The following is a 22,893-nucleotide window of genomic DNA, read 5'->3' as shown; positions in this document are numbered from 1 at the left end:
TATAATTTCAGCCCAATATCCAGTCAAAAACAAGCATTCTGAGTACCCTGGAACAGTATTTTTTCAAAACGGCCTCTAGAATGGGATAATCTAAAAACGACGGCTCGTCGTTTACATATAGCCGCGCAGTGTGCTGATTTTTTTTGAATGATGTCAGCGACCAGTCGTCGTTGTAAGCTTTGATGGCAAGCCAACATAGCAAGTGTCATGACTCACCGCAGTCAACATTTTCCCGTATTTATATTGTTACAATATGTTTAGAAGGTGGGACAACCACAGGAATAAAAATAGGGAGTTTCATTGAATTAATCTTCATGAATTAATCGATTAATGCTTTTATCACTGTATTTTTTATGTTCTTCATGCGTTCTGTGTACAGTGTAAGTGGCTTAGGAGTTCATTTAATGATAATTTCGGTACAATTTCCTACTTACACTCAAACTCGACTGACATTATCGTCTTGGAAAACAACTCATTAGGAACCTGAAGTCCACCTATGATTTCCGCATTAACGGAGTTGCAGAATTGGCCGATAAAAAAAAAAAAGTGAGCCAAGCTACGTCCCTTTCTGAAATACTGAGCAATGTATTGATTGATGTATTGATGTATTGCGTAAATAAATGAATACTGTCAGCAAAGTACACATTATATGCTGGTAAAATAAATATAAAAAGGTAAAAAACTTAATTATAGAAAACGGAAAAAAACTAAAAAATAAAATTTCATAGGGTTCTACACATTATTGTTTCTTTACTGTAATCCATTGTATTATCTTTTGTGTTTGTTTCTATTATAACAGAGAAATGATGGTTATTCTTCATCCATTGGGCTGATTATTTAACTTTTATCACAGGAAATATTTCAAATAATCAGTTGCATACCATACTGACTTTGGTTGAAATGAGGCTAAAACTCGCTGGCATTAAAATGAGAACAAAGTCTTGGCAGTCACAAAGGATAATCCTACTATATTACGGCCGAGTCCATATTTGTATGCTTCCTGAAACCTTTAAGGCTCACGACTGTTATGTCAGCTCAAGTTATAGAAGAGGGTGTATTTATTCTCCTAAGTATATGTTGAGGTCAGGGAGATGTGTTGACATCACGGACGGCAGGCGTTAATTAGTGAGCAAACAGGTTATAAAGATGTCATCTTATGTAATATTACTTCATGGATCATAAAACTATAGAAGGCACTGGGCATGTTGGAACTGTGAGTGGTGCAAATTGTTCAAATGGATATGACTGATTTGAGGCAGTTTGGAACCACCTGGACTCTTAGTCTTATGCAAGGGTACTAATGACGTTACAGAGATGATATTGTTTCTTTGTGCTTTTTTGTGAAATCTCACATGCTTCATTGACGACACTGTGGCTATTTTTTTTATTACAAGATGCATTGTTTTTGTATAAGCTCAGTGTGAGAACAGAGTTGCATGCAGCCAATAACGCCAAGCTCACACTGACTACAGTGCAGCTCCTGTCCTGATCTAGCCCAGATTGCCAAAGTGCCACTCACATTGACTCCGGTAGACGCAGAACCCACAGCTTAACCAGAAAGTGCTCCGCTGTCTAAAGAAATAGTCAGATCCCAAATGGATTCTTTCTGTTGTGCCGTACGGTCGTCAAAGACGGAGCTAGTTTGAGCCTACAATTGAGTTTCAATCTTGTGGAATACTTTCGGCGGACGCAACGGAAGCCCAGAGTTGTACTAGAGGTCGCCATGGTGTATTCGTTAGTGTTCTGGACTTTGGAGTGGACGCCCCAGGTTCGACTCTCCACTAATAAGCATCATCGGTATTCGTCAGGCAGGGTATCTGGAATATAAAGGGCTCAAGCTGAAAATCAGTATGCGGATCAAGGTCCACTGTGGCAACTCCATAATCAGGAAAAAGCCGAAAAACAAACAAGTCCAGAGTTGTACTTACTTAGCAAATTATTGTGTTTTGTTTTTAAAAATAATGAGGTAAATTTTCCTTTAATGCCACTAGTATCAAATTATTTTATATTTTATTTATTGTTTTTATTCTCATTTATACAGTGGTACCTTTGCATATAGTGTCCCAACTAAGGTTTTTGTTTTTTTTTTTAGATATGAGCCAACTCTCAGATGATTTTTTGCTTTGAACTGCAAGCTAAAATTTGGGTTACGAGCTGCTAGGTACCGGCAGGCATAGGCAAAGGCAGCTATATGAAGCTCACTTCTAGTCTTGTGTCACCTTAGTATGAACAAAGGAGGAAGTGAGCGAGCACACATTCAATGCTCAATTAAATTGAGCTCAATGAAATACAGCTGAAATAGGTGGAGATTCTGGAAGATCTAGAAGTCATGTGTAGCTACTCTAAAGGAGTCCACCACTTAATACAAAGGGTGTAAAATGAGCATAAAAGGTCCCCGTTAATGCGCGCTGTGCAGGAATTCGGAGCGGACGTCCGTATACAAACAAAAAAAACAAAAGTATTTTTAGCACATCAGTGGGACAGCACTTGTCACAGAGCAGTCATATTTCCTGCAACGCTCCAGCATCCATCTGATAACAACTAGTTAGTTCTACGTCAGCGAGTGCAGCTGCACTCTCTCAGCTGCATAAGTTAGCTTGTATGAACGACTGGGACGTCATCAAGTGTCAACGCGAGAATTGCTGATGAAAAGTTGTAGGAGACTTTTGCCCCCTTTTTTATTTTTTCTACTCGCATAGTCGAATTTATAGGTGCATATAGGAGAGAAAAACACTGCACTGTACAGCCCTGCCCTATGGTATACATGATGGTCATCATTGTGGTTTCCATAAGTGTTTGCTTATATGACTTCCTCTTCCTGCTGCCCTTAATAAGAAATTCAAAACATCCTAGTCGACTATGAATGGTAGATGCCTGTATTTTTATTGGGCTTTTGGGTACCAATGAGTCTGCCTAGTAACAAAAAATAAGAGGGAAAAATGAAAAGAAAAAAGATGAAAGGAAATGAGGATTCTGGATGTGTCATGTCGATGTTGCCTGAGTGTTGCCTTTGTGAAAGACTATTTAAATTTTTTTATTTTTATATTAAAGTAAAATTCTGGAAACTGTTAAAATGGGAGGCACAAACTAATATAAACCAATTTGAAAAAACAAGAGTTTGAACACCGCGTTTGCACCAGAATAAAACCAAAAAGGGGGGGGTGTGCCAGTTTGTTTTTTATGGCACTTGATAAACAAAAGGTCATTGATGCATGGTGGCATGTTGTTTTCACTTTCTGAATGCCAACTGTTTGTTTGCCATTCAGGCGAGACAACAATGGCACACTGATGTTTTAACTGCTCTCTGGTGTGCATGCATCATCTGGTTTACATTCTCTATTATTCTACTGTCTTCCATCACATTTGGTGTGTGTGTGTGTGTGTGTGAAAGCAGGAAGTGCGTGTGTGCGTGTGTCCCACCGGGACAGCAAGGAGGATGGTGTGTTTGGGGTGACAGGAGGCACCTAAAAGCCCTCCCTTCAACCGTCCCCTCCCCTGTTTAATGGCCACAACAGGACGCTTCTTGGGAAATAATGGGATTACGAGCAGGATTGATCTCCAGCTTTATAGCTCACATGTGGCCACTGCCTGTCGGAACAACACGCCATGACAGGCCTGTCAAGAATGGACCAGAGCGACACAAAGCTCTATTGTCAGCCACATACAGCTTTACACACAACATTTATACACAGGAACAGGACAGGCAGCTTACGCACGTGTGTGTGTGTGTGTGTGTGTGTGTGTGTGTGTGTGTGTGTGTGTGTGTAAAGCCACACTTTGCATCATCAACATTTCATCTATGAGGAACTCACAACATCAATCAATGTGATGATCATAGCCTCCTGATTTATATCAAAGTCAATGCTCTAATATGCCTTCTATAACAGAAATTTACTTTTCTTTCATAGTTTTTCTGCAAAATCACAACCTGTAATGTCCGCACCTCCACAAGCCTGGCGTGTGTGCACCGCTTTGGAAGCCTGTCGCCAGCCTCTGCTTAATCGTGCCACAAAAACACAGCATGGACACACTCATTTGTTAACCCTGTGAAATATGTAAACCAGGGATGTCCAAAGTACAGCCAATGGCTCATTTGTGAAACACATTTTATTATGGGCCCGTGAACGTCACATTGTTGAAACAAAATATAAATATAAACTATAACTGGAAAAAAAATCCAAAACAACCACAACTATTCAACTGCAACATGTACACTGTGCAACCTCCAGCATTACCACTATGTTAAGCAACAATTACTTACATCTAATGACGAATAATATATATTTTTTTAGTGTGGCAGTCGTTAGCAGCAGTGAATGCTCAAAAAATATTCCCAGGGACAAAAACTTCCAAAAATATATAATATATTACAATAACACTGACATATGGAGGGATACTTCAGAAAGTTGGCAAATTTAACCAAAATTTTCAGGTAAAAATGCCTCAAAAGTAATATCCAGGATGTCCATCACGTAGATTGCAAGCAGTATCTCACCACAGTAGGTTTACAGTATCATAAACATTTAGAGATCTCATATTTGAATGACTAATTATCACCAAAAACATGTCACATTCAGTGTTTTTTTATAAGTAAACACCAGTCATGTAAGTAAACCACATGGCTCTCAACCACTTTCATTTTATCAAACCAGATCTCATCCTGTAAAAAGTTGCAGAGCCTCGTTTATGCAGTGTTTTATTGTTTTTACTGTCATCTATAATGATTAACCTCATTTTACACTTGTATGAGAGTTTAGAGTGCTACTTAAAACACTGCCTGTACAGTTACTACAGGTTTGATGACGGTGACAGCTTGACACTGGAACAGATGAATTCAATTTGCACTACTTTTTCTATGGGAATATTTTGCAAACACAAAGTTGATGTCAAGCAATGACTAGCAATAAAAAGTCATAGACACTTAAAAGTAGCTTTACTGTAAAACTGTCAAAAGAGTAAGAATATGTTGACTGTTGTGGTTGTTGGTTTACCATAATGCCATAGTATTTGGGTGGCCCGAGGCCATTTACACATAATATGACATAACGTATGTATTGTAGTTTTTGGAAACTCTTTGTGCTTTTTTTGAGGTCCTCAAACAAACAAACAAATCAAAGGATATTTTTCACTTTGATGTAAACGTTATTTATTAAAAAAAATTTGTGTTATTTAACCGGTCCATCTTTCTCTTTACATTGCCTTTTTTTTTGGGAATGTTACATTTTTCCTATCAGGTAAAAGCATCAAAAGACCTATATATATATTAAGTAATTCCGACCCAGAATAATGGTATGTCTCAGCACTGACAATCAGATGTCGGTCATCATCCTTCATGTTCTATGTTGTGATCCTTCTGTTTGAAAATGTTGAACTTGAGCTTTCTTTGTCATCTCATGATCCTTATGATTTAAGTCTTTGTATATAAGTATCTAGTACTAGTCAAAAGTATAAAAATGCATACAAGAAGGGGGAAAAAAACAGGACACATGCACACACGTTGACAGGAACTCTTTGCCTTTTTGCTGGTTTTCATTTAATTTTAATATCTACAAATCTATGCTTCTAATCCTCACTAGGAAATCTGCAGAGGGCCAAAAAAATACGAAGCCCAGACCACAAACTGCCCCAGGGCTACACTTTGGTCACCACTGGAAAGCAGCTTGAGTTAGCTCAACTGCAAAAGCCGTAAAACTAAGCCGACTCGATGCTGCACATATTAAACATCTCTATGAAAACTCTTGGTGGAAGAGAAAGAAGCAAGAAAACACAAGTGTGTGTTTAAAAAAAAAAAAGTTGCTAGCTACAAGCATCGCTACATCGGCGTGTAGCTGCCACACGACCCCGGGCTTGCACTCACCGTGCCCGGACACTTTCAGCTTGACGGCTCGGTGTCTTACCGTTTGGACGGGCGATGAAATCGGTGCGGAGGGGAATCACTTCCACACGGTAGGAGAGGGATGTGTCAGGTGTACACTTCCCGCAAGTGAAGCAGGAAAAGAGCGTGTACGGCGACTCATGCTCACTTGAAGAAGAAGAAGAAGAAGAAAAAAGTCCAAACTGCCAAAGCGGCGAGTCGTTTCTCTTCCAAAGTAGACACACGATGGAAGAGACAGTCGAGGGATAAATGTCCGTCCAATGTGCAGGACATGAAAGACAACAAGTACGGCTCACTTGTGCGTGTTTTTACATAACAGCATCATCCGCTTTTTATGTTGACGCATCACGAAGAGAAAACATGGAGTTTCTTAAAGGGCCCACACTTTGACAACACACTTTACGACACCTTGCCCCGGACACGGACTACATCATGGTGCATTTACGTGTACACATCTTTCACGTTATTTTAATAACTCATTTTCTTCTTCTCTATGGGCTTCTGTTCAAGAGGGGTGGGCGATACTGCGACGTGCGGTATCGATCCGATACCAATTAATATGGGATCAATACGTCGATATGTTTAAATGTTTTTAAGATCCTTGCAAAATTTGTCGTTAACTTCTCAATCGTCATAATCAAATAAAACACGGACAATTTAACAATGTAATATGTCAACAAATATAACTATAAAGTATTAAACATGTTAGACATGGTATTCAAAATGAGAGAAACTCAAATTAATTTGACCTGTAAAAGTTAGACAGTAGTACATTAAGGTTTTAGAAGTGTATCTGAAATAATGCAAATGTGCAATATTTCCATCACTGCCTGTTATTACCTCAAACATATTTATTTATTTAACAACCCAATACTCATATGTGACCTTTACTCATCTGTATACACCAGTCATTATTTGCACTAAGACCCATTTATCATTGCACTAAAATTAATATATGTGCAATATGTCTGCTCGTGCATATGCTTCTGTGCAATATTATATGTATATTTTGGATATCTTGTATATATCTTGTTAAATTGTCTTTTTTTACTCTACTTTTTTTTAACTTGACTACTGCACTGAAAGGAGAAGCTCTCCAATCTTGTTGTACATCTTGTATAATGACAATAAAGGCCATTCCATTCCATTCTTGTACCTTATATAACACAATTCTGCTTTTTTTTTTACAATATAACATCATATAAATCATATAATATCATACAAAATGATATGAACATAAAACACTTATTTATAAAAATAAATAAAACTGAAAAATATCAAAAACATATCCAATCACGAAAGTAGCAATTAATTGTTGCGTAATAAACACATAAACGGCTTCGTTATGATGACAGAGGGAAGCACAGTGCCCTCCCTACAGTCTAACATTCTTTTTATAACTTTATTCTGACCTGAACACATCATTCATTCATTCATTTTCTACGAGGGTCGCGGAGGGTGCTGGAGCCTATCCCAGCTGTCTTCGGGTGAGAGGCAGGGTACACCCTGGACTGGTCGCCAGCCAATCACAGGGCACATATAGACAAACAACCATTCACACTCACATTCATACCTATGGACAATTTGGAGTCACCAATTAACCTAGCATGTTTTTGGAGGAAACCGGAGTACCCGGAGAAAACCCACGCATCCACACAGAGATGGCCGAGGGTGGAATTGAACCCTGGTCTCCTAGCTGTGAGGTCTGCGTGCTAACCACTTGTCCACCGTGCCGCCCATGAACACATCATCATCAGTGCAATTCCAACACCAAAACAAACACATCTCTAGGCTATTGGTTGTGGCGTCTAGAAACGATAGACCCTACACGGATTCTTACGGTTGTGCCGTACGGCCACGGTAAACGGAGCTGCACCGCGCTGAGCTAATGTGAGCCTACAACAGTGATTTCAATCTTACTGAATGCTTCCTGGGGTTCCTCATTGTCTCCAGACAGACGGCGAGATGCGAGACATTCCCAACATCACAATGTCAGAGAAAAGGGAAGTGTTTCCTGGCCAAGGACCTGAGATGTTGATGTTTTTGATCACTTTTGCCCGATGGCAAGGGGCAGCATCATGCTGGAAAAAGCACTGGTTGTCACCAAAACTGTTCTTGGATGGTTGGGAAAAGTTGCTCTCGGAGCGTGTATTGGTCCCATTCTTTATTCATGGCTGTGTTCCTTGGCAAAAAAAAAGTGAGTGAGCCCACCCCCTTGGCTGAGAAGCAACCCCCGCACGTGAATGACTTTAGGATGCTTTACTGTTGGCATGACACAGGAGTGAGAAAGGAGATTCATCAGGAAAAAAAAGACTTAACCCCAGTCTTCAGGAGTCCAATCCCTCTCTATTTTTTGGCAATGCCGATCTGTCCTCTATGTTTTTTTTTCTTGGAGAGAAATATTTTGCTGCCCTTCTTGACACCAGGCCATCTTCCAAAAGTCTTCGCTGTACGTGCAGATGCACTCACACCTGCCTGCTATCATTTCCGAGAAAGCACTGCACTGGTTGTGCTCCAATCCTGAAGCTAAATCAACCATCGCAGATAGTCCAGACAGTTTAGCCTCTCTCCTCGAAGTTCTTGATGATCCTTGCCTTGGAAGACATTTTTATGCAAAGCAATAATGACTGCATGTGTTCCTTTGCAGAAAAACTAACATAGTGACAGTTGGTGTTTTTGTGGCAAGGCTGAAATGCAGTGGAAATGTTTTGGGGGATTTTCATGACTAAGAGGGACTTTGCTATCATTGTCATTCATCTTATCACTTTTCACCACACTCTGGAAGATATGCAAAATGGCACTATATAAACTCAGGCAGCAGACTTTATGGAAATGAATATTCTTTAAACTTTTGGCCATGGCTGTGGATGGAGACAGAACACTGCCATTACGTTTTGGCATTGTAGAAATTCATGAATGGGCACTGAAACAACTAATATTGTCTATTTTTTTTTTGTCTTTTCAATGTTAAATTCTGTATTCTTTTTATCAACTCTTCATGCAACAACAATAACACAAAAATGAAAACGATAATGTACATATGTACATGTAACATGAAAGAGGAGTGATCTCAGTAAGTAAGCGATTCCTCCGGTATAAACTACTCTGGTATTTTGATTTGAAATAAATATTATACATAGCACAAAATTCCCAACCGTTCTTCATAAGAGTACCAGATTCAGATCAAAAGTTAGTTAAATTATAGTTCTAGTTAAATTATATATATATATTGTTTTTCATTCATTCATTCTTTTTCTACCGCTTTTTCCTCATGAGGGTCGCGGGGGTGCTGGAGCCTATCCCAGCTGTCTTCGGGCGAGAGGTGGGGTACACCCTGGACTGGTGGCCAGCCAATCACAGGGCACATACATATATACAAACAACCATTCACACTCACATTCATACCTATGGACAATTTGGAGTCGCCAATTAACATTAAACATAGTGTTAATTATTGTGCTTTGAAGCGGTGTTGTCTAATATTGTCCTTGCCATGCAGCTAAATAAGCAGAAAGTAAATGATGCAGTATGCAGTGCAGTTGTACTGTGTGACCACAGTCATCAAACCCTCTATTTGCATTATCATCACTATACAGGCACAATTATGACACAGCTCTCATATTGTTGTGTTAAGCAATTTTTTTTTATTTCATGTTAACAGCAAATGCAGATTTGTCCGATGAAGGTCAAAACGTTGATTAAGTTAAGAGAAGACTGCAAGTCTTTTGGCAATCTTACTTAAAATAATCAAATACCGATGGCAGTTAAACGGCTTTTTGACCTTTATGAGAGTACTTTACATCTTAGATTGGAATATAATATAGCAGATCTTAAAATATGCCCGTTATTCATGCATTTCCTGAATAAGGTTATGAAAAATGTCACATGAGGTCAAGCTATTATGTATGCTGCTCCATTATATCTGATTGAGTCATGAATTAAGCAGATCAGTACTATAATACATGGCTCAATACTTGGCTTAAAAGGTTAACTTCGGTGCTTTAAAATTTCTGATATGGCAGAGGGGCTGGAATAAAAAATTAGGTTCCATTCAAGCGGGAGTGAAAGTAAAATAAAAACAACCACATACGAGTGTTGATCCATGAATTCCCATCATTGTTAGTTTAGTAATGAGTTCTGCAGATAAATCTGGCCTTCAGCTCAGCCTGGTCCAAAAAGGACAGCGGAAAAAATGAGTGTGTTCCGCTGTAGCATATTTATATTATATATCCTTCACTTGGGAATTGACTGTATTGATTAAAACTAAAGTACTAACACCACTATTTATGTCATAAAGATTACGATGAAGCCAGCATTACTTTGTAAAACTAATTCATTTATTGGAAGGATTTACTTGAGTTCCCACTTAAATCTAATTCCACTTCAGTAGAACTCCTGCACATATTTACTTAGAATTTGTTTTTAACAGGATTTTTTATCAATTTAATGGCGTTTATTATTTACACTGCAGGTGAACCAATCAGGTAATTGATCTAGCCCTCCTATAATTTATGTTGCATTCACATAATGTGCTGCAGCATCAATAAATAATGACATTAAAAAAAAAATAATTAAATGAAATAAACATAAATGTCATTTATTAAAAAGGTCATGAAATTTATGAATTGATCATGAAATAATAACTCACTATATGCACTTTTAAAAATGTATTTAATGGACATTTTGATAAATTTCTTTTTTTCTTACTTTATATTTAATTCTACCACAAAAAAAATATCGTAGTATCGTCACAGCCAAAAATGCATAATTCGGTAGAAAAAAACATACATATAAGTCGCACTGGACAATAAAAGAATAGAGAACAGGCTGAATGGATGTAAGATATGCTAATGTAACATAAACAGTTTTTTCATTTATAAGTCGCTCTGGAGTATAATCGCAGGAACAGCCAACCTATGAAAAAAAGTGCGACTTATAGTCCGGAAAATACGGTATATTGTTTAAGTTCTTTTTATACTTGTGTGACCATTATGTCAAAATAATGGCAAATCAGGCTAAAATAGAACCCAAGACTCTACTGCATGCCAGTTAATATCAGTAATTAGGGAGTGTGTCATGTGACACGTCACTGTTTTCCTCTCTTTATAGGTGCAATGCGTGTGTGTGCGCGCACATTTGAAAGCAGGAAAAAGCCACAGTGTAGTTCCATTATTCATGAATGCATTCCATTTTGGGTGCAAGCTCCTCTTTAGCATCATGGCCCCCTCCACAGCACTTAATAGAATGGAGCCTTCGCTAATGTGACTGCTGGCTAAAATAATGCGGCAATAATATTTAGGTTTGAAAATGTATTTATTATACTGTTCTGTATAACTACTTTAAGTTGCATCTATGTAAATAACACAAAGATTTTATTGCAAACAATTTTCATACATATTGTACATCTACATATTTCCAATCCATCAAGAAATATGTCAACATAATTGGTTTAAAGTGAGACTCTTCAAGATTAACTATTCTTTAAGTGGTTTCCTACCAAAAAAAAAAAAAAGCCAAACGAGTGTTGCATTGGAGTTTGCATTGCATGGTAGAAGGCGGACTTGTCAACAAAGTACAATCGTAATTGGTTAAGTGTGGCGATAAATGTCTGGAAGGCTGGAGAAAGTCAATATTGGTGTTCTGGGTTTGAATCCAGCAGCGCAACTAAACACAAAATGTCCTCCATCCTCAGTCTGTGCTATTTTAGTCTCATACCAATGGATCAGGAATAACTTGTCCTTATTGGTTTTTGCAAGTAGTAGTAGTTAATGTATGTACGTATGTATTACAAACATTGGGTGAAAAGGTTCAACATTAATTCCATTTCATTGCAGAAATGTAATGTAACAGGACAATATAACAACTTTTAACATTACAGCATTTTGGTAATAACAGCAAATGCTTGATATGGAAAATGAATAAGATTTATTTATTCCAACTATGGACATTTACACTGCATAATTACATCTGCTGTACATAAACAGATTCTCCAACATGATGAGTCAGCAATAAGTCAAACAAGTTAAGGCCGTAAGGATACGAAGAGGTGTTCCTACTTGAACATGGCGTTGAAGGATCGTCCGATAATAAGACGACGGATTTCGCTCGTGCCCGCGCCGATCTCGTACAGCTTGGCGTCCCGCAGAAAGCGTCCCATGGGGTAATCGTTGATGTAGCCGTTACCGCCTGGTGATAGAATAGGTGACAAAGTCGATGACAAGTTGTCTGAAGCTAACTTTTGATGTTTGTTTGGTTATCCGCTATTACACTGCAAACATCCAGCCGCAGTGAAAGCATCGCTTGGAATGAGAATGAGTACTGCAGCAAAGTGGATACTGGAGTATATGCGCCTGATCAAAATTTTAAGATCAGTTGAAAAACTGCAAGAATTGGCATTTTGTACTGTTGAAGTTATAAGTAGAGCTTCAAAATGCATGAAAAGAACTGGGAGTGAGACCAAAAAACTTCAATCAGTTACCAATAAAGTGAAATAGGCTGGTTCATAGCTCATAGACCATAGACCAAGACCATAGCTCAACAAAACCTGGACCTGACCTTGTTGTATAACCCTCAGCATCTTTAAGAAGTTCCAAGTGACTCCGTCTAGCCACCAAAAACATGTTTCGTATCACTCACTTCATATAAAAACACTGAAACCAAGTACATTCACCTCATATTACGTGATGTCTTTAAATGCAACCCCTCACTGTTCATAACAACATGCTTTAAAATGTGATTGAAATATTCTGCTATTATTAAAAGAGACTAGTGTTGGACTAATACATTTTTAGATGTGGATGATTGACATGTTCAGTTCAGTTGAGTTGGAGCCGTTAATACATACAAATTTACATGTCCTGTCATTTATCTTTCCGTTCATTACGCTCTGGGTCCGAATCATCATTGGTATTTGTCAGGAAGGGCATCCGGAATATAAAGTGCTCAAGCCAAAACCAGTACATACGGATCAAAAGATTCGCTGTGGCGACTCCGAAATCAGGAAAAAGCCAAAACAAACATTACTTATAGTAAAATGGGCATATTTCAGACAGGGTTGTTAATGGTGATCAATCATGATTAATCAGATTAACATTTTTAATCGTTTGACAGCCCTAATGTTTACACATGGGAATGGTTTTGTCTAGCATAGGTTTGCCTACAAATGATAACCACTTCAGCAAAATGGATATACTATAACTATGGAAAAATTAGTCCTTCTCCATTTATTGCGATTAATTGGTTCCAGACTGCTAAACATGAATTTCCAACAAGGAATCGATATTAAAATTGAATATTTTATAAGTTAGAGCATAGAAAGCCTGTATGTATTTTTTTTACATTAATAGAGCCCTGCAAATCCAAAACAACCATGCCTCTTCAGAAGTGACATTCTTGTTCTTGTTTTTAGATTAAAAAAAAACCCACAACATCTTTGCTCTAATGTTTCGATTAGTTACGGCTGAATTAATCATACACTGAAGCAGTCAAGTGTATGCTATACACATATCAAACCAATTGTTCCCCCCATTCATAAACACGTAATAACGGAACCCTACCATTGGCTAGCACATGTTACCATTAGTGGTTTGAGAGAACAGATCATTCATCCATTTTCTATGCCACTTGTCCTCAGGGTTGCGTGGGTATGCTGGAGCCTATCCCAGACTTTGGGCAAGAGGTGGGGTACACCTTGGACTGATCATCAGCCAATCACAATGTTCTGTTGTTGTACACATTACACACATTTCTAGTGAAACAAATAGAAAACCTTTTTTTTTTTTTACCCCTACATACACACAAACACTGAATAACTGTTTTTGAAAATCTCCACTCTGGCCAGAGTTTTGTGTCAATGTCAATCATGGAAATTAAACAATTACGTCTAACACGCCTGTGCAACCCAACACCACAGATAGATTGCAGACCTGAGAGAAACACTGCATGAACAATAAATGAATCAAATTTGGCATGATTGACACCATTTGTCAAAATGATCTCTTACTTTCACACAGTTCTAGTCGAGAACACACGTGGTATGACGAGTGCATGCTGGCTAAATGTCACCCTTTAATCAGAATGCATGAATTAAACTGAAACGCTATCGTTTAAGTTCCTGTGAAAGCTCAGCTTCTCCTTTAAGACGTGTCCAAATGTCAGCAGTGAAATGTCACATTCATTTTTCTTTTTTTCCCGCACTCATTTATTACTTGCTTAAAACCACACCTCCCACCTTAAGTGCGTACTCAGGTCTCTCCATAATCACTGTCGTTTCAACTGTTCCTTAATGTGTGCAAAAATGTATGAGGACAATCCGGAAGAAGCCAAAACAAGCTTGGAAAAAAATATTTAACTGTATCTTTAGTCCCCATAACAGACTCTTGGGAATATTGCAGACAGCCTGATATGGTTACCGTTGTAGTTTTTTGTCCTTATGGATGACAATTGTATTTTGTTTACATTATATTCAAGTCTGGTCTATGACCGACCAGCTAACAATGACACTAATGAGAACAAGCGGTGTAGAACATGGGTGGCTATATTCGAGGGTGATAATCATTGGACTGGTAGAGAGTTGATTTTATTTTGAACATGGGTTATTATTATTATTTGGGTTGGATTGGAATACATCACATATAATTCACAATTCCCCATGTCCAGGAATAGTAAGAAGAAAAGCCTATTTAACCCTCTCCGTTTCATATCAATTGCGAATATATTTCTCCACTTCCTGTACTCAACCGTTGACCAATTTAGAAATAACAGAAAATGATAACAATCCCTTTGTCATCCATGGCTGGTTTCTCTTCTTTTGCTCATGAGACAATTATCTTAATGGACAGTGCTTGTCGTAGAGCTTTATATAAATATGTGTTCACTGTGTACACACTCCCAATTTTGTTCTTCACAAGCGTTTAATGCTTTTCTGCATAATCTTAGAAATGTCTTTTTGCCTTCATTGTAATTTTTAAACACTGGAAGATGGTTGCTGGTGTCATAAATTAGCAGACCACTAGTTGTGTTGTTGTCAAAATCATTAGTGAATATATTATCAACTAGCACAGCACAGTGAGTGATTGATTCATTTTTTGAATCTGTGATGGTGAGCTGGCATAGGATGGCCGACTGCTGCTGCGTCTGTGTTTTTGTTTTTTTTGTAATGAAAAATATAATTTTTTATGACTTATTAACTTATTTATCTTAATCATCAAATCAATAACCAGCAGAGCTTGAACTGAGAACATTGCAAAACGGTTTACTTAATGGCAAAGTTGCTGAGAGCACTTAAAGTGAGTCTAAAATGTAGAGCCTCCTATTAGTATTATGTGACTAGTACAAAAGTACAACATGTTGTACTATTTGACACATTTGATATAGATAAATAATATGTAATATGTATATATTATAATATATAATAATAATATTAATAATAATAAAACAATGTTATATATTAATATGTAATATGTAATAATAATAAATAAACGAGTTCCTAATTCCAGTCCTTCTTGTCAAGCAGTCCCTTGGAACATGCCGGTTATCAATGTTAATAAATGTAATCCTGCCAACTACTTCCTGTGAGTTGTGTTCTCCATTTTCCTTGTTGTCATGGTGATGTGATCTTTAGTATTTATCCAAAGTCCTTGATGTCTTAGACAACAAGCACTCTGCCCTCTTCTGGTCCACCGCTTATATTGATGTAGATTTTGTAGTTGGCGCTCCAAGTACCTTGACTCTGGACCTTTCCCTGCTTCCTCAAGTGGCATACTTTCTTAGGGAGGTCAGTATCAGATGCTCTTTTATTTAGACATTTGTACTTTTTAGCTTCTTTCCCGGGTTCAGCAGTGCAATCTTGTATTTCCTGTTGGGGTGTGGAGTTGTTTCTGCCATACAGTAGAGCGCATGTATCAATGGTGTTGATATCTACATCCACCTCCTTTGATTAGTTGCTCTTTCACGCAAACAGCCATTTCATCTGGTTCTCCTCTGTTCTCAACGTCCCTGGGATATGACCTGGGTTTAATTCGGAGCCCTGTCAAGATCACATGGTTCATTCTTGCGTTCTCATCCACCTCATCCATTGTGCTCTTCATTTGCTCGGTTATTTTTTTTCCTTTGCTTCTTTATCTTCCTTAAGAGTGGAGCGCAAGGCACCATTATATTAGCGTGTAGTACCTTGATTTCATTCTGCAGTGGTCTATTTTGTACCAAGAGGTTTTTGACCTGATCATGGATTTCATATAAGCTCACCTTGAGTCTGTGCACTTAGGTAATAATAATAATAAATTTAATTCATAACGCACTTAACAGTTACAATAAAATAATAAAAGTTAACAAGTGTCACAATAACACAATAAGAGCATCCAAAATATGTAGAGCAGTGGAGGTGGAAATTACCAAAGTCAAGCTACCGCAACACAGTGAACCAAAGACATTAAATATGCATTACAATAGGCAAGCTATGTAAAAGCTTTTCTAAAAAGATATGTTTTTAATCCTTTTTTGAAACAGTCTAATGTCTGTGGCGCCCTCAGATGATCGGGGAGTCCGTTTCACAGACTTGGGTCTCGCTGTATCTCCTGTTGCTCAGAGAAGCTCCCCTTGAGGTTGTCAATGTGTGCATTCAAATCTCACTGTATTCACTTCTGTCACCCTTTCATTTGCATTGCTTCGTTTAAGATATTAAATAAGTTCCAGTGGCTTAAATGGACTGGCTTCCTTTACTTCCCTGCCATCCGGTGGCTTGGGAGGTTCCCAGTCGTCCAGCAATTTGTATGATTCCCTGTCCGAAGTTTCGTCTCGACCTGAAGCTTCCGTGGGTGAATCATATAGCTTTTTGCACGACATTGTTACTAAGCAACCCCCGTGAGCTTCAGCAGTTCGCTGATCACCTTAACTTGCCAACGGTTGTCTGCACTTTTAATTTGTTTATTTCAATGAATCAGTACCTCTCGCTGGTCATGTTTAAATCAGGGTTGTCAGACGTCAGGAAGACGGCAAAATAGTTAAAAACTCAGGTAGCAAAAGCGGAACTCTTGCCATGAGCATACTTTTGGATCAACAGGAAACAAGACCAAGTTTTTCAGGACTAACTCTTTTTGATGCTCCTTAGTCTTGGGAGTTATGGCGCCACCTGTTGCTTTGGCATGTGCATAAAGTTTCAAAATGTATGAGCACAAAGAATCGCATTGTGGACTGGGAGTGTACTTGTGTACAAATGTTCTTCTACTGATTCGTTGATTGTTAATGATACAGCAGCAGAGGCCTTTTGACTCACCCAAACACTGAATGCCATCCAGCGCCACCTGGGTGGCGTTCTCAGCACAGTACAGGATCACTCCAGCACAGTCCTGCAGTGATACCACAAAGCAACAATTATTATGGGCTGATGTGAGATTAAGCATCAGGTGGTGTTGTCAGATTGTGACTTTGTTATTAGGAGCAAGACCAATTCCGACTCGCAGAACTAGTTCAAACAACTACATAGATTTTATTTACTATATGCATAGCACTAATTTCAAGAGTTTAAATTTTGATTTTTTTTTAATTATAAAATTCAAATCTATTAGGAGTTTACGTAACTTTTAATCATTTTGCAATAAAATGCAATCAATCTCAATATCCACAGAGTCTAATGAGTTTGACCTTTGATAAGATAATTCCCAATTTGGAGGAAGTAGAAGACAATAATTCAACAGTTTAGTATTGTGATTGAAGCATGCAGTGGTGCAGAAACTCATAATATTGTGTTAATATTTCAGAAACATATCAAGTAGATGAGAGGCTGACCATGGCGTTGAAGTGTCCTCTGTCGCAGGCCCGGGCCACGTTGTACAAATATTGCCTACAGGAGCTCATCCTGGTGTACATGTCAGCCATCTTGCCTTGCATCAGCTGTGAGAAACAAAAAGGCATGAAGCATTTAGGTTCATTTTTGAAGTGTTTTTGTGGAATAGGGCTGTCAAAAGATTAAAAATTGGAATCAAATTAATCAGTTTTCAAATTCATTAATTATGACTAATCCCTATTTACCACTGGGTGAAATATGCCCAAAAAGATAAACGACAGGACAGGATTACATATATAGTATATATTAACAATGGATTAAATCCATAAATGTATTTGCATAACCTTTGAATCAGATTAACCGTGTTATTATGAGCCATGAAGGGTTGCATTCAAAGACACCACATTGAATTCAACTTCACTTGAGTGTAGATTTTATTTTCTGGGATTTCCATTAAATGCGGTAAAGAGTTACGCTAGTGAGAGATAAGAATATCTACTTACTGTCTGTTTTTCTTTGTCTTTTTGTTTATTTAGACCACACATACCTGTACATGTATAGGAAAAATGTTGTTATTGTCGGAGTGTCAGTGAATGCATCTTCCTGGTCCCGGTCGCAACCCACTGTACTTGCAACTTTGGCCAAAATTTACCGCCTCAGTACGGATTTGGGAGCATGCAGACTCTTTGTAGCAGTTTTAGTGCAGGAGGAACTTTCGATGTATGCGCGGCTGTGTTGGGCTACAAATGACATGCTACGTGTGTGTCCTCTGCTACAACTTCTGACTCTGAGCACGCACCCGGTGGGTGACAGCCCTAAAAAAGAACGAAAAGAGCAAACCTGGAAGTGTCCAATCTTCTGCCCAAAAGCTTCTCTGACGTGCAGATAGGGGACAGCGTGGTCCAAAACTGCCTGCATGATGCTGAATCATAGTAATTATGTTAAAATCTGCATACCTATTTCTACATGTGATGTAAAAATACAAGAAAGAGCAATCACAGTATTTTCTCACCCGACAGGTCCAGCGGCGAGTACCAGCCTCTCCAGATCCAGACCACTCATCATCACATAAACGCCCTTGTTCAATGAACCCAGGATGTTCTCCTCTAAAACAAGGCAGAAACATGGAATCAGAATACTACAAAAAGAGGCTTTGTTCACTCTTTTTCAGTCTGCGTTTAGGACACACCAGGTATTTTGCAGTCTTCAAAAATCAGCTCACAAGTGTTCGAACCCCTCATGCCCAGTTTGTCCAGCTTTTGTGCTGTGGAGAAACCCGGCATCCCCTACGGAACAAACCCACAAGAAAGTGTGTAGTGCAGACAGTCCACATGATAGCAACGACAATAGAAACATCCAAACCAAAGCCTCATCTGAGCCGCTCTTATCTCACCTTCTCAACAATGAAAGCTGAAATGCCTCTCTGATAGGCCCCTGGGTTAGTCTTGGCATACACAATGAGGACATCAGCATCTGGTCCGTTTGTAATCCAGAACTTGTTGCCATTGAGAATATAGTAGTCACCTTTGGAACACACACGCGGAAATGGTGCAGAACATAAAAGAAAAATAGATCAGAAATAGAGCAGGCTTGTACAATGACCAAGTGACTTTAAAACAATGCGCATTTGAGCTGTTTCAGGCAGTAAATCACTCCTCAGACTATTTTCCATGTACCTGGCTACAATGTATTCAGACGTGATAGGAATATAACACGTCTCTATAACACGGTGGCGGAGTAATGATTTATGTTAAGGATAAGTCCCAGTGTAAATGATTGAACATCTTAGTGATTCATCAGAATGTGTTGGACTTATTGCCTACTCTCACTCGGAATGGCTTTTGCGGTTGTTGTAATGCACATGCCAACAACATCTAGGGATATTTTCCTTTCCAACATCTCACACAAATGCTTTAAAAATTTGGTAATAAAGAATCGATCCTGATAGGTGATTCTGAACATGAACTGGCTATAAAAGAGTACCAAGTAAAAAAAATAAAATAGAAGGTTCCTTATGACATAATGGATTGAAAATGCAACCCAAACAACAAAACCGTACCAAACAATTGATTACATTTTTACTAAAAGAGTTGAACGTACCACAAAATACCAAGCTGTCAACAACTCAAGCTTGTAATATGGGTGTCCAACAAGGCTCAGTCTTTGGACCATTATTGTTCACGCTCTACATAAATGATCTCCCTTCGGTGTGAGGTGGACGTACTAATGTACGCGGATAACATCTACGTCCATGCCATGGATGCTTTAGTGTAGCTAACAAACTAACTAAAGTTATGGACAATATTGCAGACTGGCTTACTTCATCCTGTCTAACATCGAATTTGAGTAAGATTGTTTCAATTTATTTAAAAAAAAAAAACTGGAAAACTAAAGCCTGTACCACATGCTAAGAGATCACAAAGTTGACATTGTGAAGGAGTATCTTGGTCTTATTTTTTACTGTTTCGGATTTTAGACACATTCAGAATATGCTCACTTAAGATGCTGCACAAATTTAATTAAATTAAATGATTGCCTAATTGTTCTACTTGTGTGACAGTGTTAAAATGCTACTTAAAACATGCACAACGAATAAAGCTTTCATGATGGCGACAGTTTGACCTTGAACTGATTATTTCAACTTCCATTATTTCTTTACGGGGAAGATAGTTTCAAACAGACAGTGCTTGACATTAGACATTCGTGAGATGACGGTCTACCTTTCTTCTCTGCTTTGAGTTTCATGGACACAACATCAGAGCCAGAGTTGTTTTCGCTCATGGCCAAAGCGCCCACATGTTCTCCTGTGATTAACTGTAAATAATAAAAAAAAAAGAGATCCTGATAGAGAACCCAGGTTTCTTCTGATTGGCCATTATTCAAAGATACAAGACGATGTACTGACTTTTGGCATGTACTTCTCCATCTGCTTCTCATTGGCATGTCGCACCATCTGATTGACGCAGAGGTTGGAGTGGGCACCATAACTGAGAGCGATACCCGCTGACACTCGAGAGATTTCCTCCATAACGATGACGTGATCCAGGTAGCCCAATCCAGTGCCTCCGAATTCCACTATAAGAAACACAGAGAGGAACATTCACAAGCTAAATGAAAAACATGAATGTCAAAGAATATCTTTACCTGGAGCAGTAATGCCGAGCAGTCCCATCTCACCCATATCTTTCCAGAATTCCTGTCACACATACAACATGATGAGCATCATCTCAGTGTATCAACCTTTTGTGACATTCTCACCATTGCTATTCAAAAAACATTTAAAGAGCCACTCACCCGCATTCCTCCAAAGTCATTCTTCCTGTCTATCTCGTCAGCATGGGGTGCAAGTTTTTCTGCACAGAATTTACGAACAGTCTGCCTGAGCTGCGCCAAAAAAGACAGTAGGAAGGCATCATTTGAAAGAAATGATCAAATATCCATATTTCTTCATACAGTAGCTTGGGATGTTTATTTAATGAATAGTAATGAGTTTCTGGGGTCTATTATGAGGCACAGCTTTTATTAGGGTAGGAGCGTAAATTAACAATGCCATTTTTATGATAAGGAGGAAAAGGTGGTGTGTATGATAGGTGTGGCAGTTATTTTATCAGTCAAAGCGTGTAAACATTGGGCAGTGTTTCCCATACATTCATTTATTTGTAGCGGATTGCCACAAATAATGTATAGACCGCCACCAACGGGTTTGGCGCTACTGGTTAGGTCAGGTGTCGGCAAACTTTACTATCAAAACCTTTACTATCAAGCTCACTACAGGAAAATAGACTGGAGCCGCAAAACATAATTTAAAACAATATCTTATAAACAACACTATAATTTGTTGTGGCTTTTGTTTACAGGGTGTGGAGAAAAACATGCATAGGCTAAAAAGCCTAAGTAACAGGACACCACTTTATATTAGACGTCCACTATGACAACACATAATAGTAAACCGTGAACATTTTTAGGTGGTGATGGGTGTCATAGTTTTCTTTAAAAAAAAAAGATGTCAGTCTTTTATTCTTACTTTTCACCAAAAAAGTGGTTAACACGCAGGCCACACAGCTAGGAGACCGAAGTTCGATTCCACCCTCAGCCATCTCTGTGTGGAGTTTGCATGTTCCCCCCGTGCATGTGTGGGTTTTCTCCGGGTACTCTGATTTCCTCCCACATTCCAAAAACATGCTAGGTTAATTGGCGACTCCAAATTGTCCATCGGTATGAATGTGAGTGTGAATGGTTGTTTGTCTATATGTGCCCTGTGATTAGGTGGCGACCAGTCCAGGGTGTACCCCGCCTCTCGCCCTAAGATAGCTGGGATAGGCTCCAGCACGCCCGCGACCCTCGTGAGGATAAGCAGTAGAAAATGAATGAATGAACTTTGAGCAAGTTTAAAATAAAAATGGTGAACTATTAATACTGTGTGAAATGAACGTTGAACTATTCCATGAGAACTATGAACACTGATTATGGCTACAGTATCTCATGTATGGGATATATCATAATGAAAAAATATAAGATATTCAGTTGTATTTTTTCACTTTTTAAATGTCAAGCACAAGGAGAGTGTCAGCCAATGAAATGTTTGTTATGAAGCCCACCCACTTCCCTGCTCACAACTACGGTCCAATTGTACTTGACGTCAAAATACCTTCGCCGTGTCACCTTGCAATATATATTAACATGCATGAGCAGTGACAGCAGCTGGGAATTTAAGTTGGAAAACTAGTAATGGTGTTTAGCTAGCTAGACTACTAGTAATGTTTTATGTGCTACTCTGCCTCTTAGCTAACATAATTGGTTATATTTCCACGAATAAGCCACCCCGTGTCCATACAAGTAAAACCACGCAGTGACTAAGTTGTGAAAGGTGAATGTGGCCCTTTTACAACAGTTTGGCAGCGTATGAAGGGGCGAACTTTGAGTGTGTTGTCATGTTAGCTGCCCGCTGTGGCTAACCTGAATCTGTTCGTCCGTGAGTCCGTTCACCACGTCGTCCACCGGGATAGCAGCTCCAGCACATCCTCGCCTCGCCAACGCAGGGATGGACAACTTGGTACCGAGGCGGAGAGCACTTCTGATAGCAAACATGGTGTTGTTACCAGGAAAAATTAATAAAAAAATAAAGAAGCCAAGAGGTGCCGCGTCCAACTTGGAGAACACTAGAGGTCTCACTCTGACACTTTACTCTGCACTCCAGTCATTTGACTGGGTTGCTTTTCTTCTACGGTGGATGTTG

At 38.7% G+C, this 22,893-nt stretch overlaps 2 protein-coding genes across 2 annotated transcripts in view; both read right to left on the bottom strand.

Annotated features, from left to right (window-relative positions):
* Window positions 1-6,232, bottom strand: part of bahd1 (bromo adjacent homology domain containing 1) — a 38,519-nt gene extending 32,287 nt beyond the window's left edge. The window contains exon 1 of the mRNA XM_058090235.1: window positions 5,898-6,232. The gene's annotated coding sequence lies outside the window, so the exon portion shown is untranslated. The remainder of the gene's footprint in view (window positions 1-5,897) is intronic.
* Window positions 6,233-10,628: 4,396 nt separating this feature from the next.
* On the bottom strand, window positions 10,629-22,877 carry ivd (isovaleryl-CoA dehydrogenase). The gene is made up of 12 exons (XM_058091227.1): window positions 22,614-22,877; window positions 20,952-21,041; window positions 20,802-20,853; window positions 20,563-20,732; window positions 20,378-20,471; window positions 19,051-19,181; window positions 18,847-18,943; window positions 18,670-18,763; window positions 18,498-18,579; window positions 17,660-17,764; window positions 17,148-17,220; window positions 10,629-12,061 (listed from the first exon to the last, which is right to left on the bottom strand). Exons 1-12 carry the CDS (start codon window positions 22,743-22,745, stop codon window positions 11,928-11,930), a joined length of 1,254 nt encoding a protein of 417 aa, XP_057947210.1. The 5' UTR covers window positions 22,746-22,877; the 3' UTR covers window positions 10,629-11,927.
* Window positions 22,878-22,893: the final 16 nt, after the last annotated feature.

The sequence above is a fragment of the Doryrhamphus excisus genome, chromosome 13, assembly GCF_030265055.1.
Source record: "Doryrhamphus excisus isolate RoL2022-K1 chromosome 13, RoL_Dexc_1.0, whole genome shotgun sequence".
Lineage (NCBI taxonomy): Eukaryota > Metazoa > Chordata > Actinopteri > Syngnathiformes > Syngnathidae > Doryrhamphus > Doryrhamphus excisus.
Note: the sequence above shows the minus strand (reverse complement) of the source record. Positions and strands in the feature narration are given on the sequence as shown.

What these genes read in the sequence shown, in the direction of transcription:
- ivd (XM_058091227.1), bottom strand. Translation starts at nt 22,745, where the DNA reads ATGTTTGCTATCAGAAGTGCTCTCCGCCTCGGTACCAAGTTGTCCATC. An exon ending in TGGAGAAGTACATGCCAAAA is followed by an intron (nt 20,472 to 20,562) that starts GTCAGTACATCG and finishes TATTATTTACAG; the next exon opens with TTAATCACAGGAGAACATGT. An exon ending in GGATGGCATTCAGTGTTTGG is followed by an intron (nt 12,062 to 17,147) that starts GTGAGTCAAAAG and finishes TTCTATCACCAG; the next exon opens with GCGGTAACGGCTACATCAAC.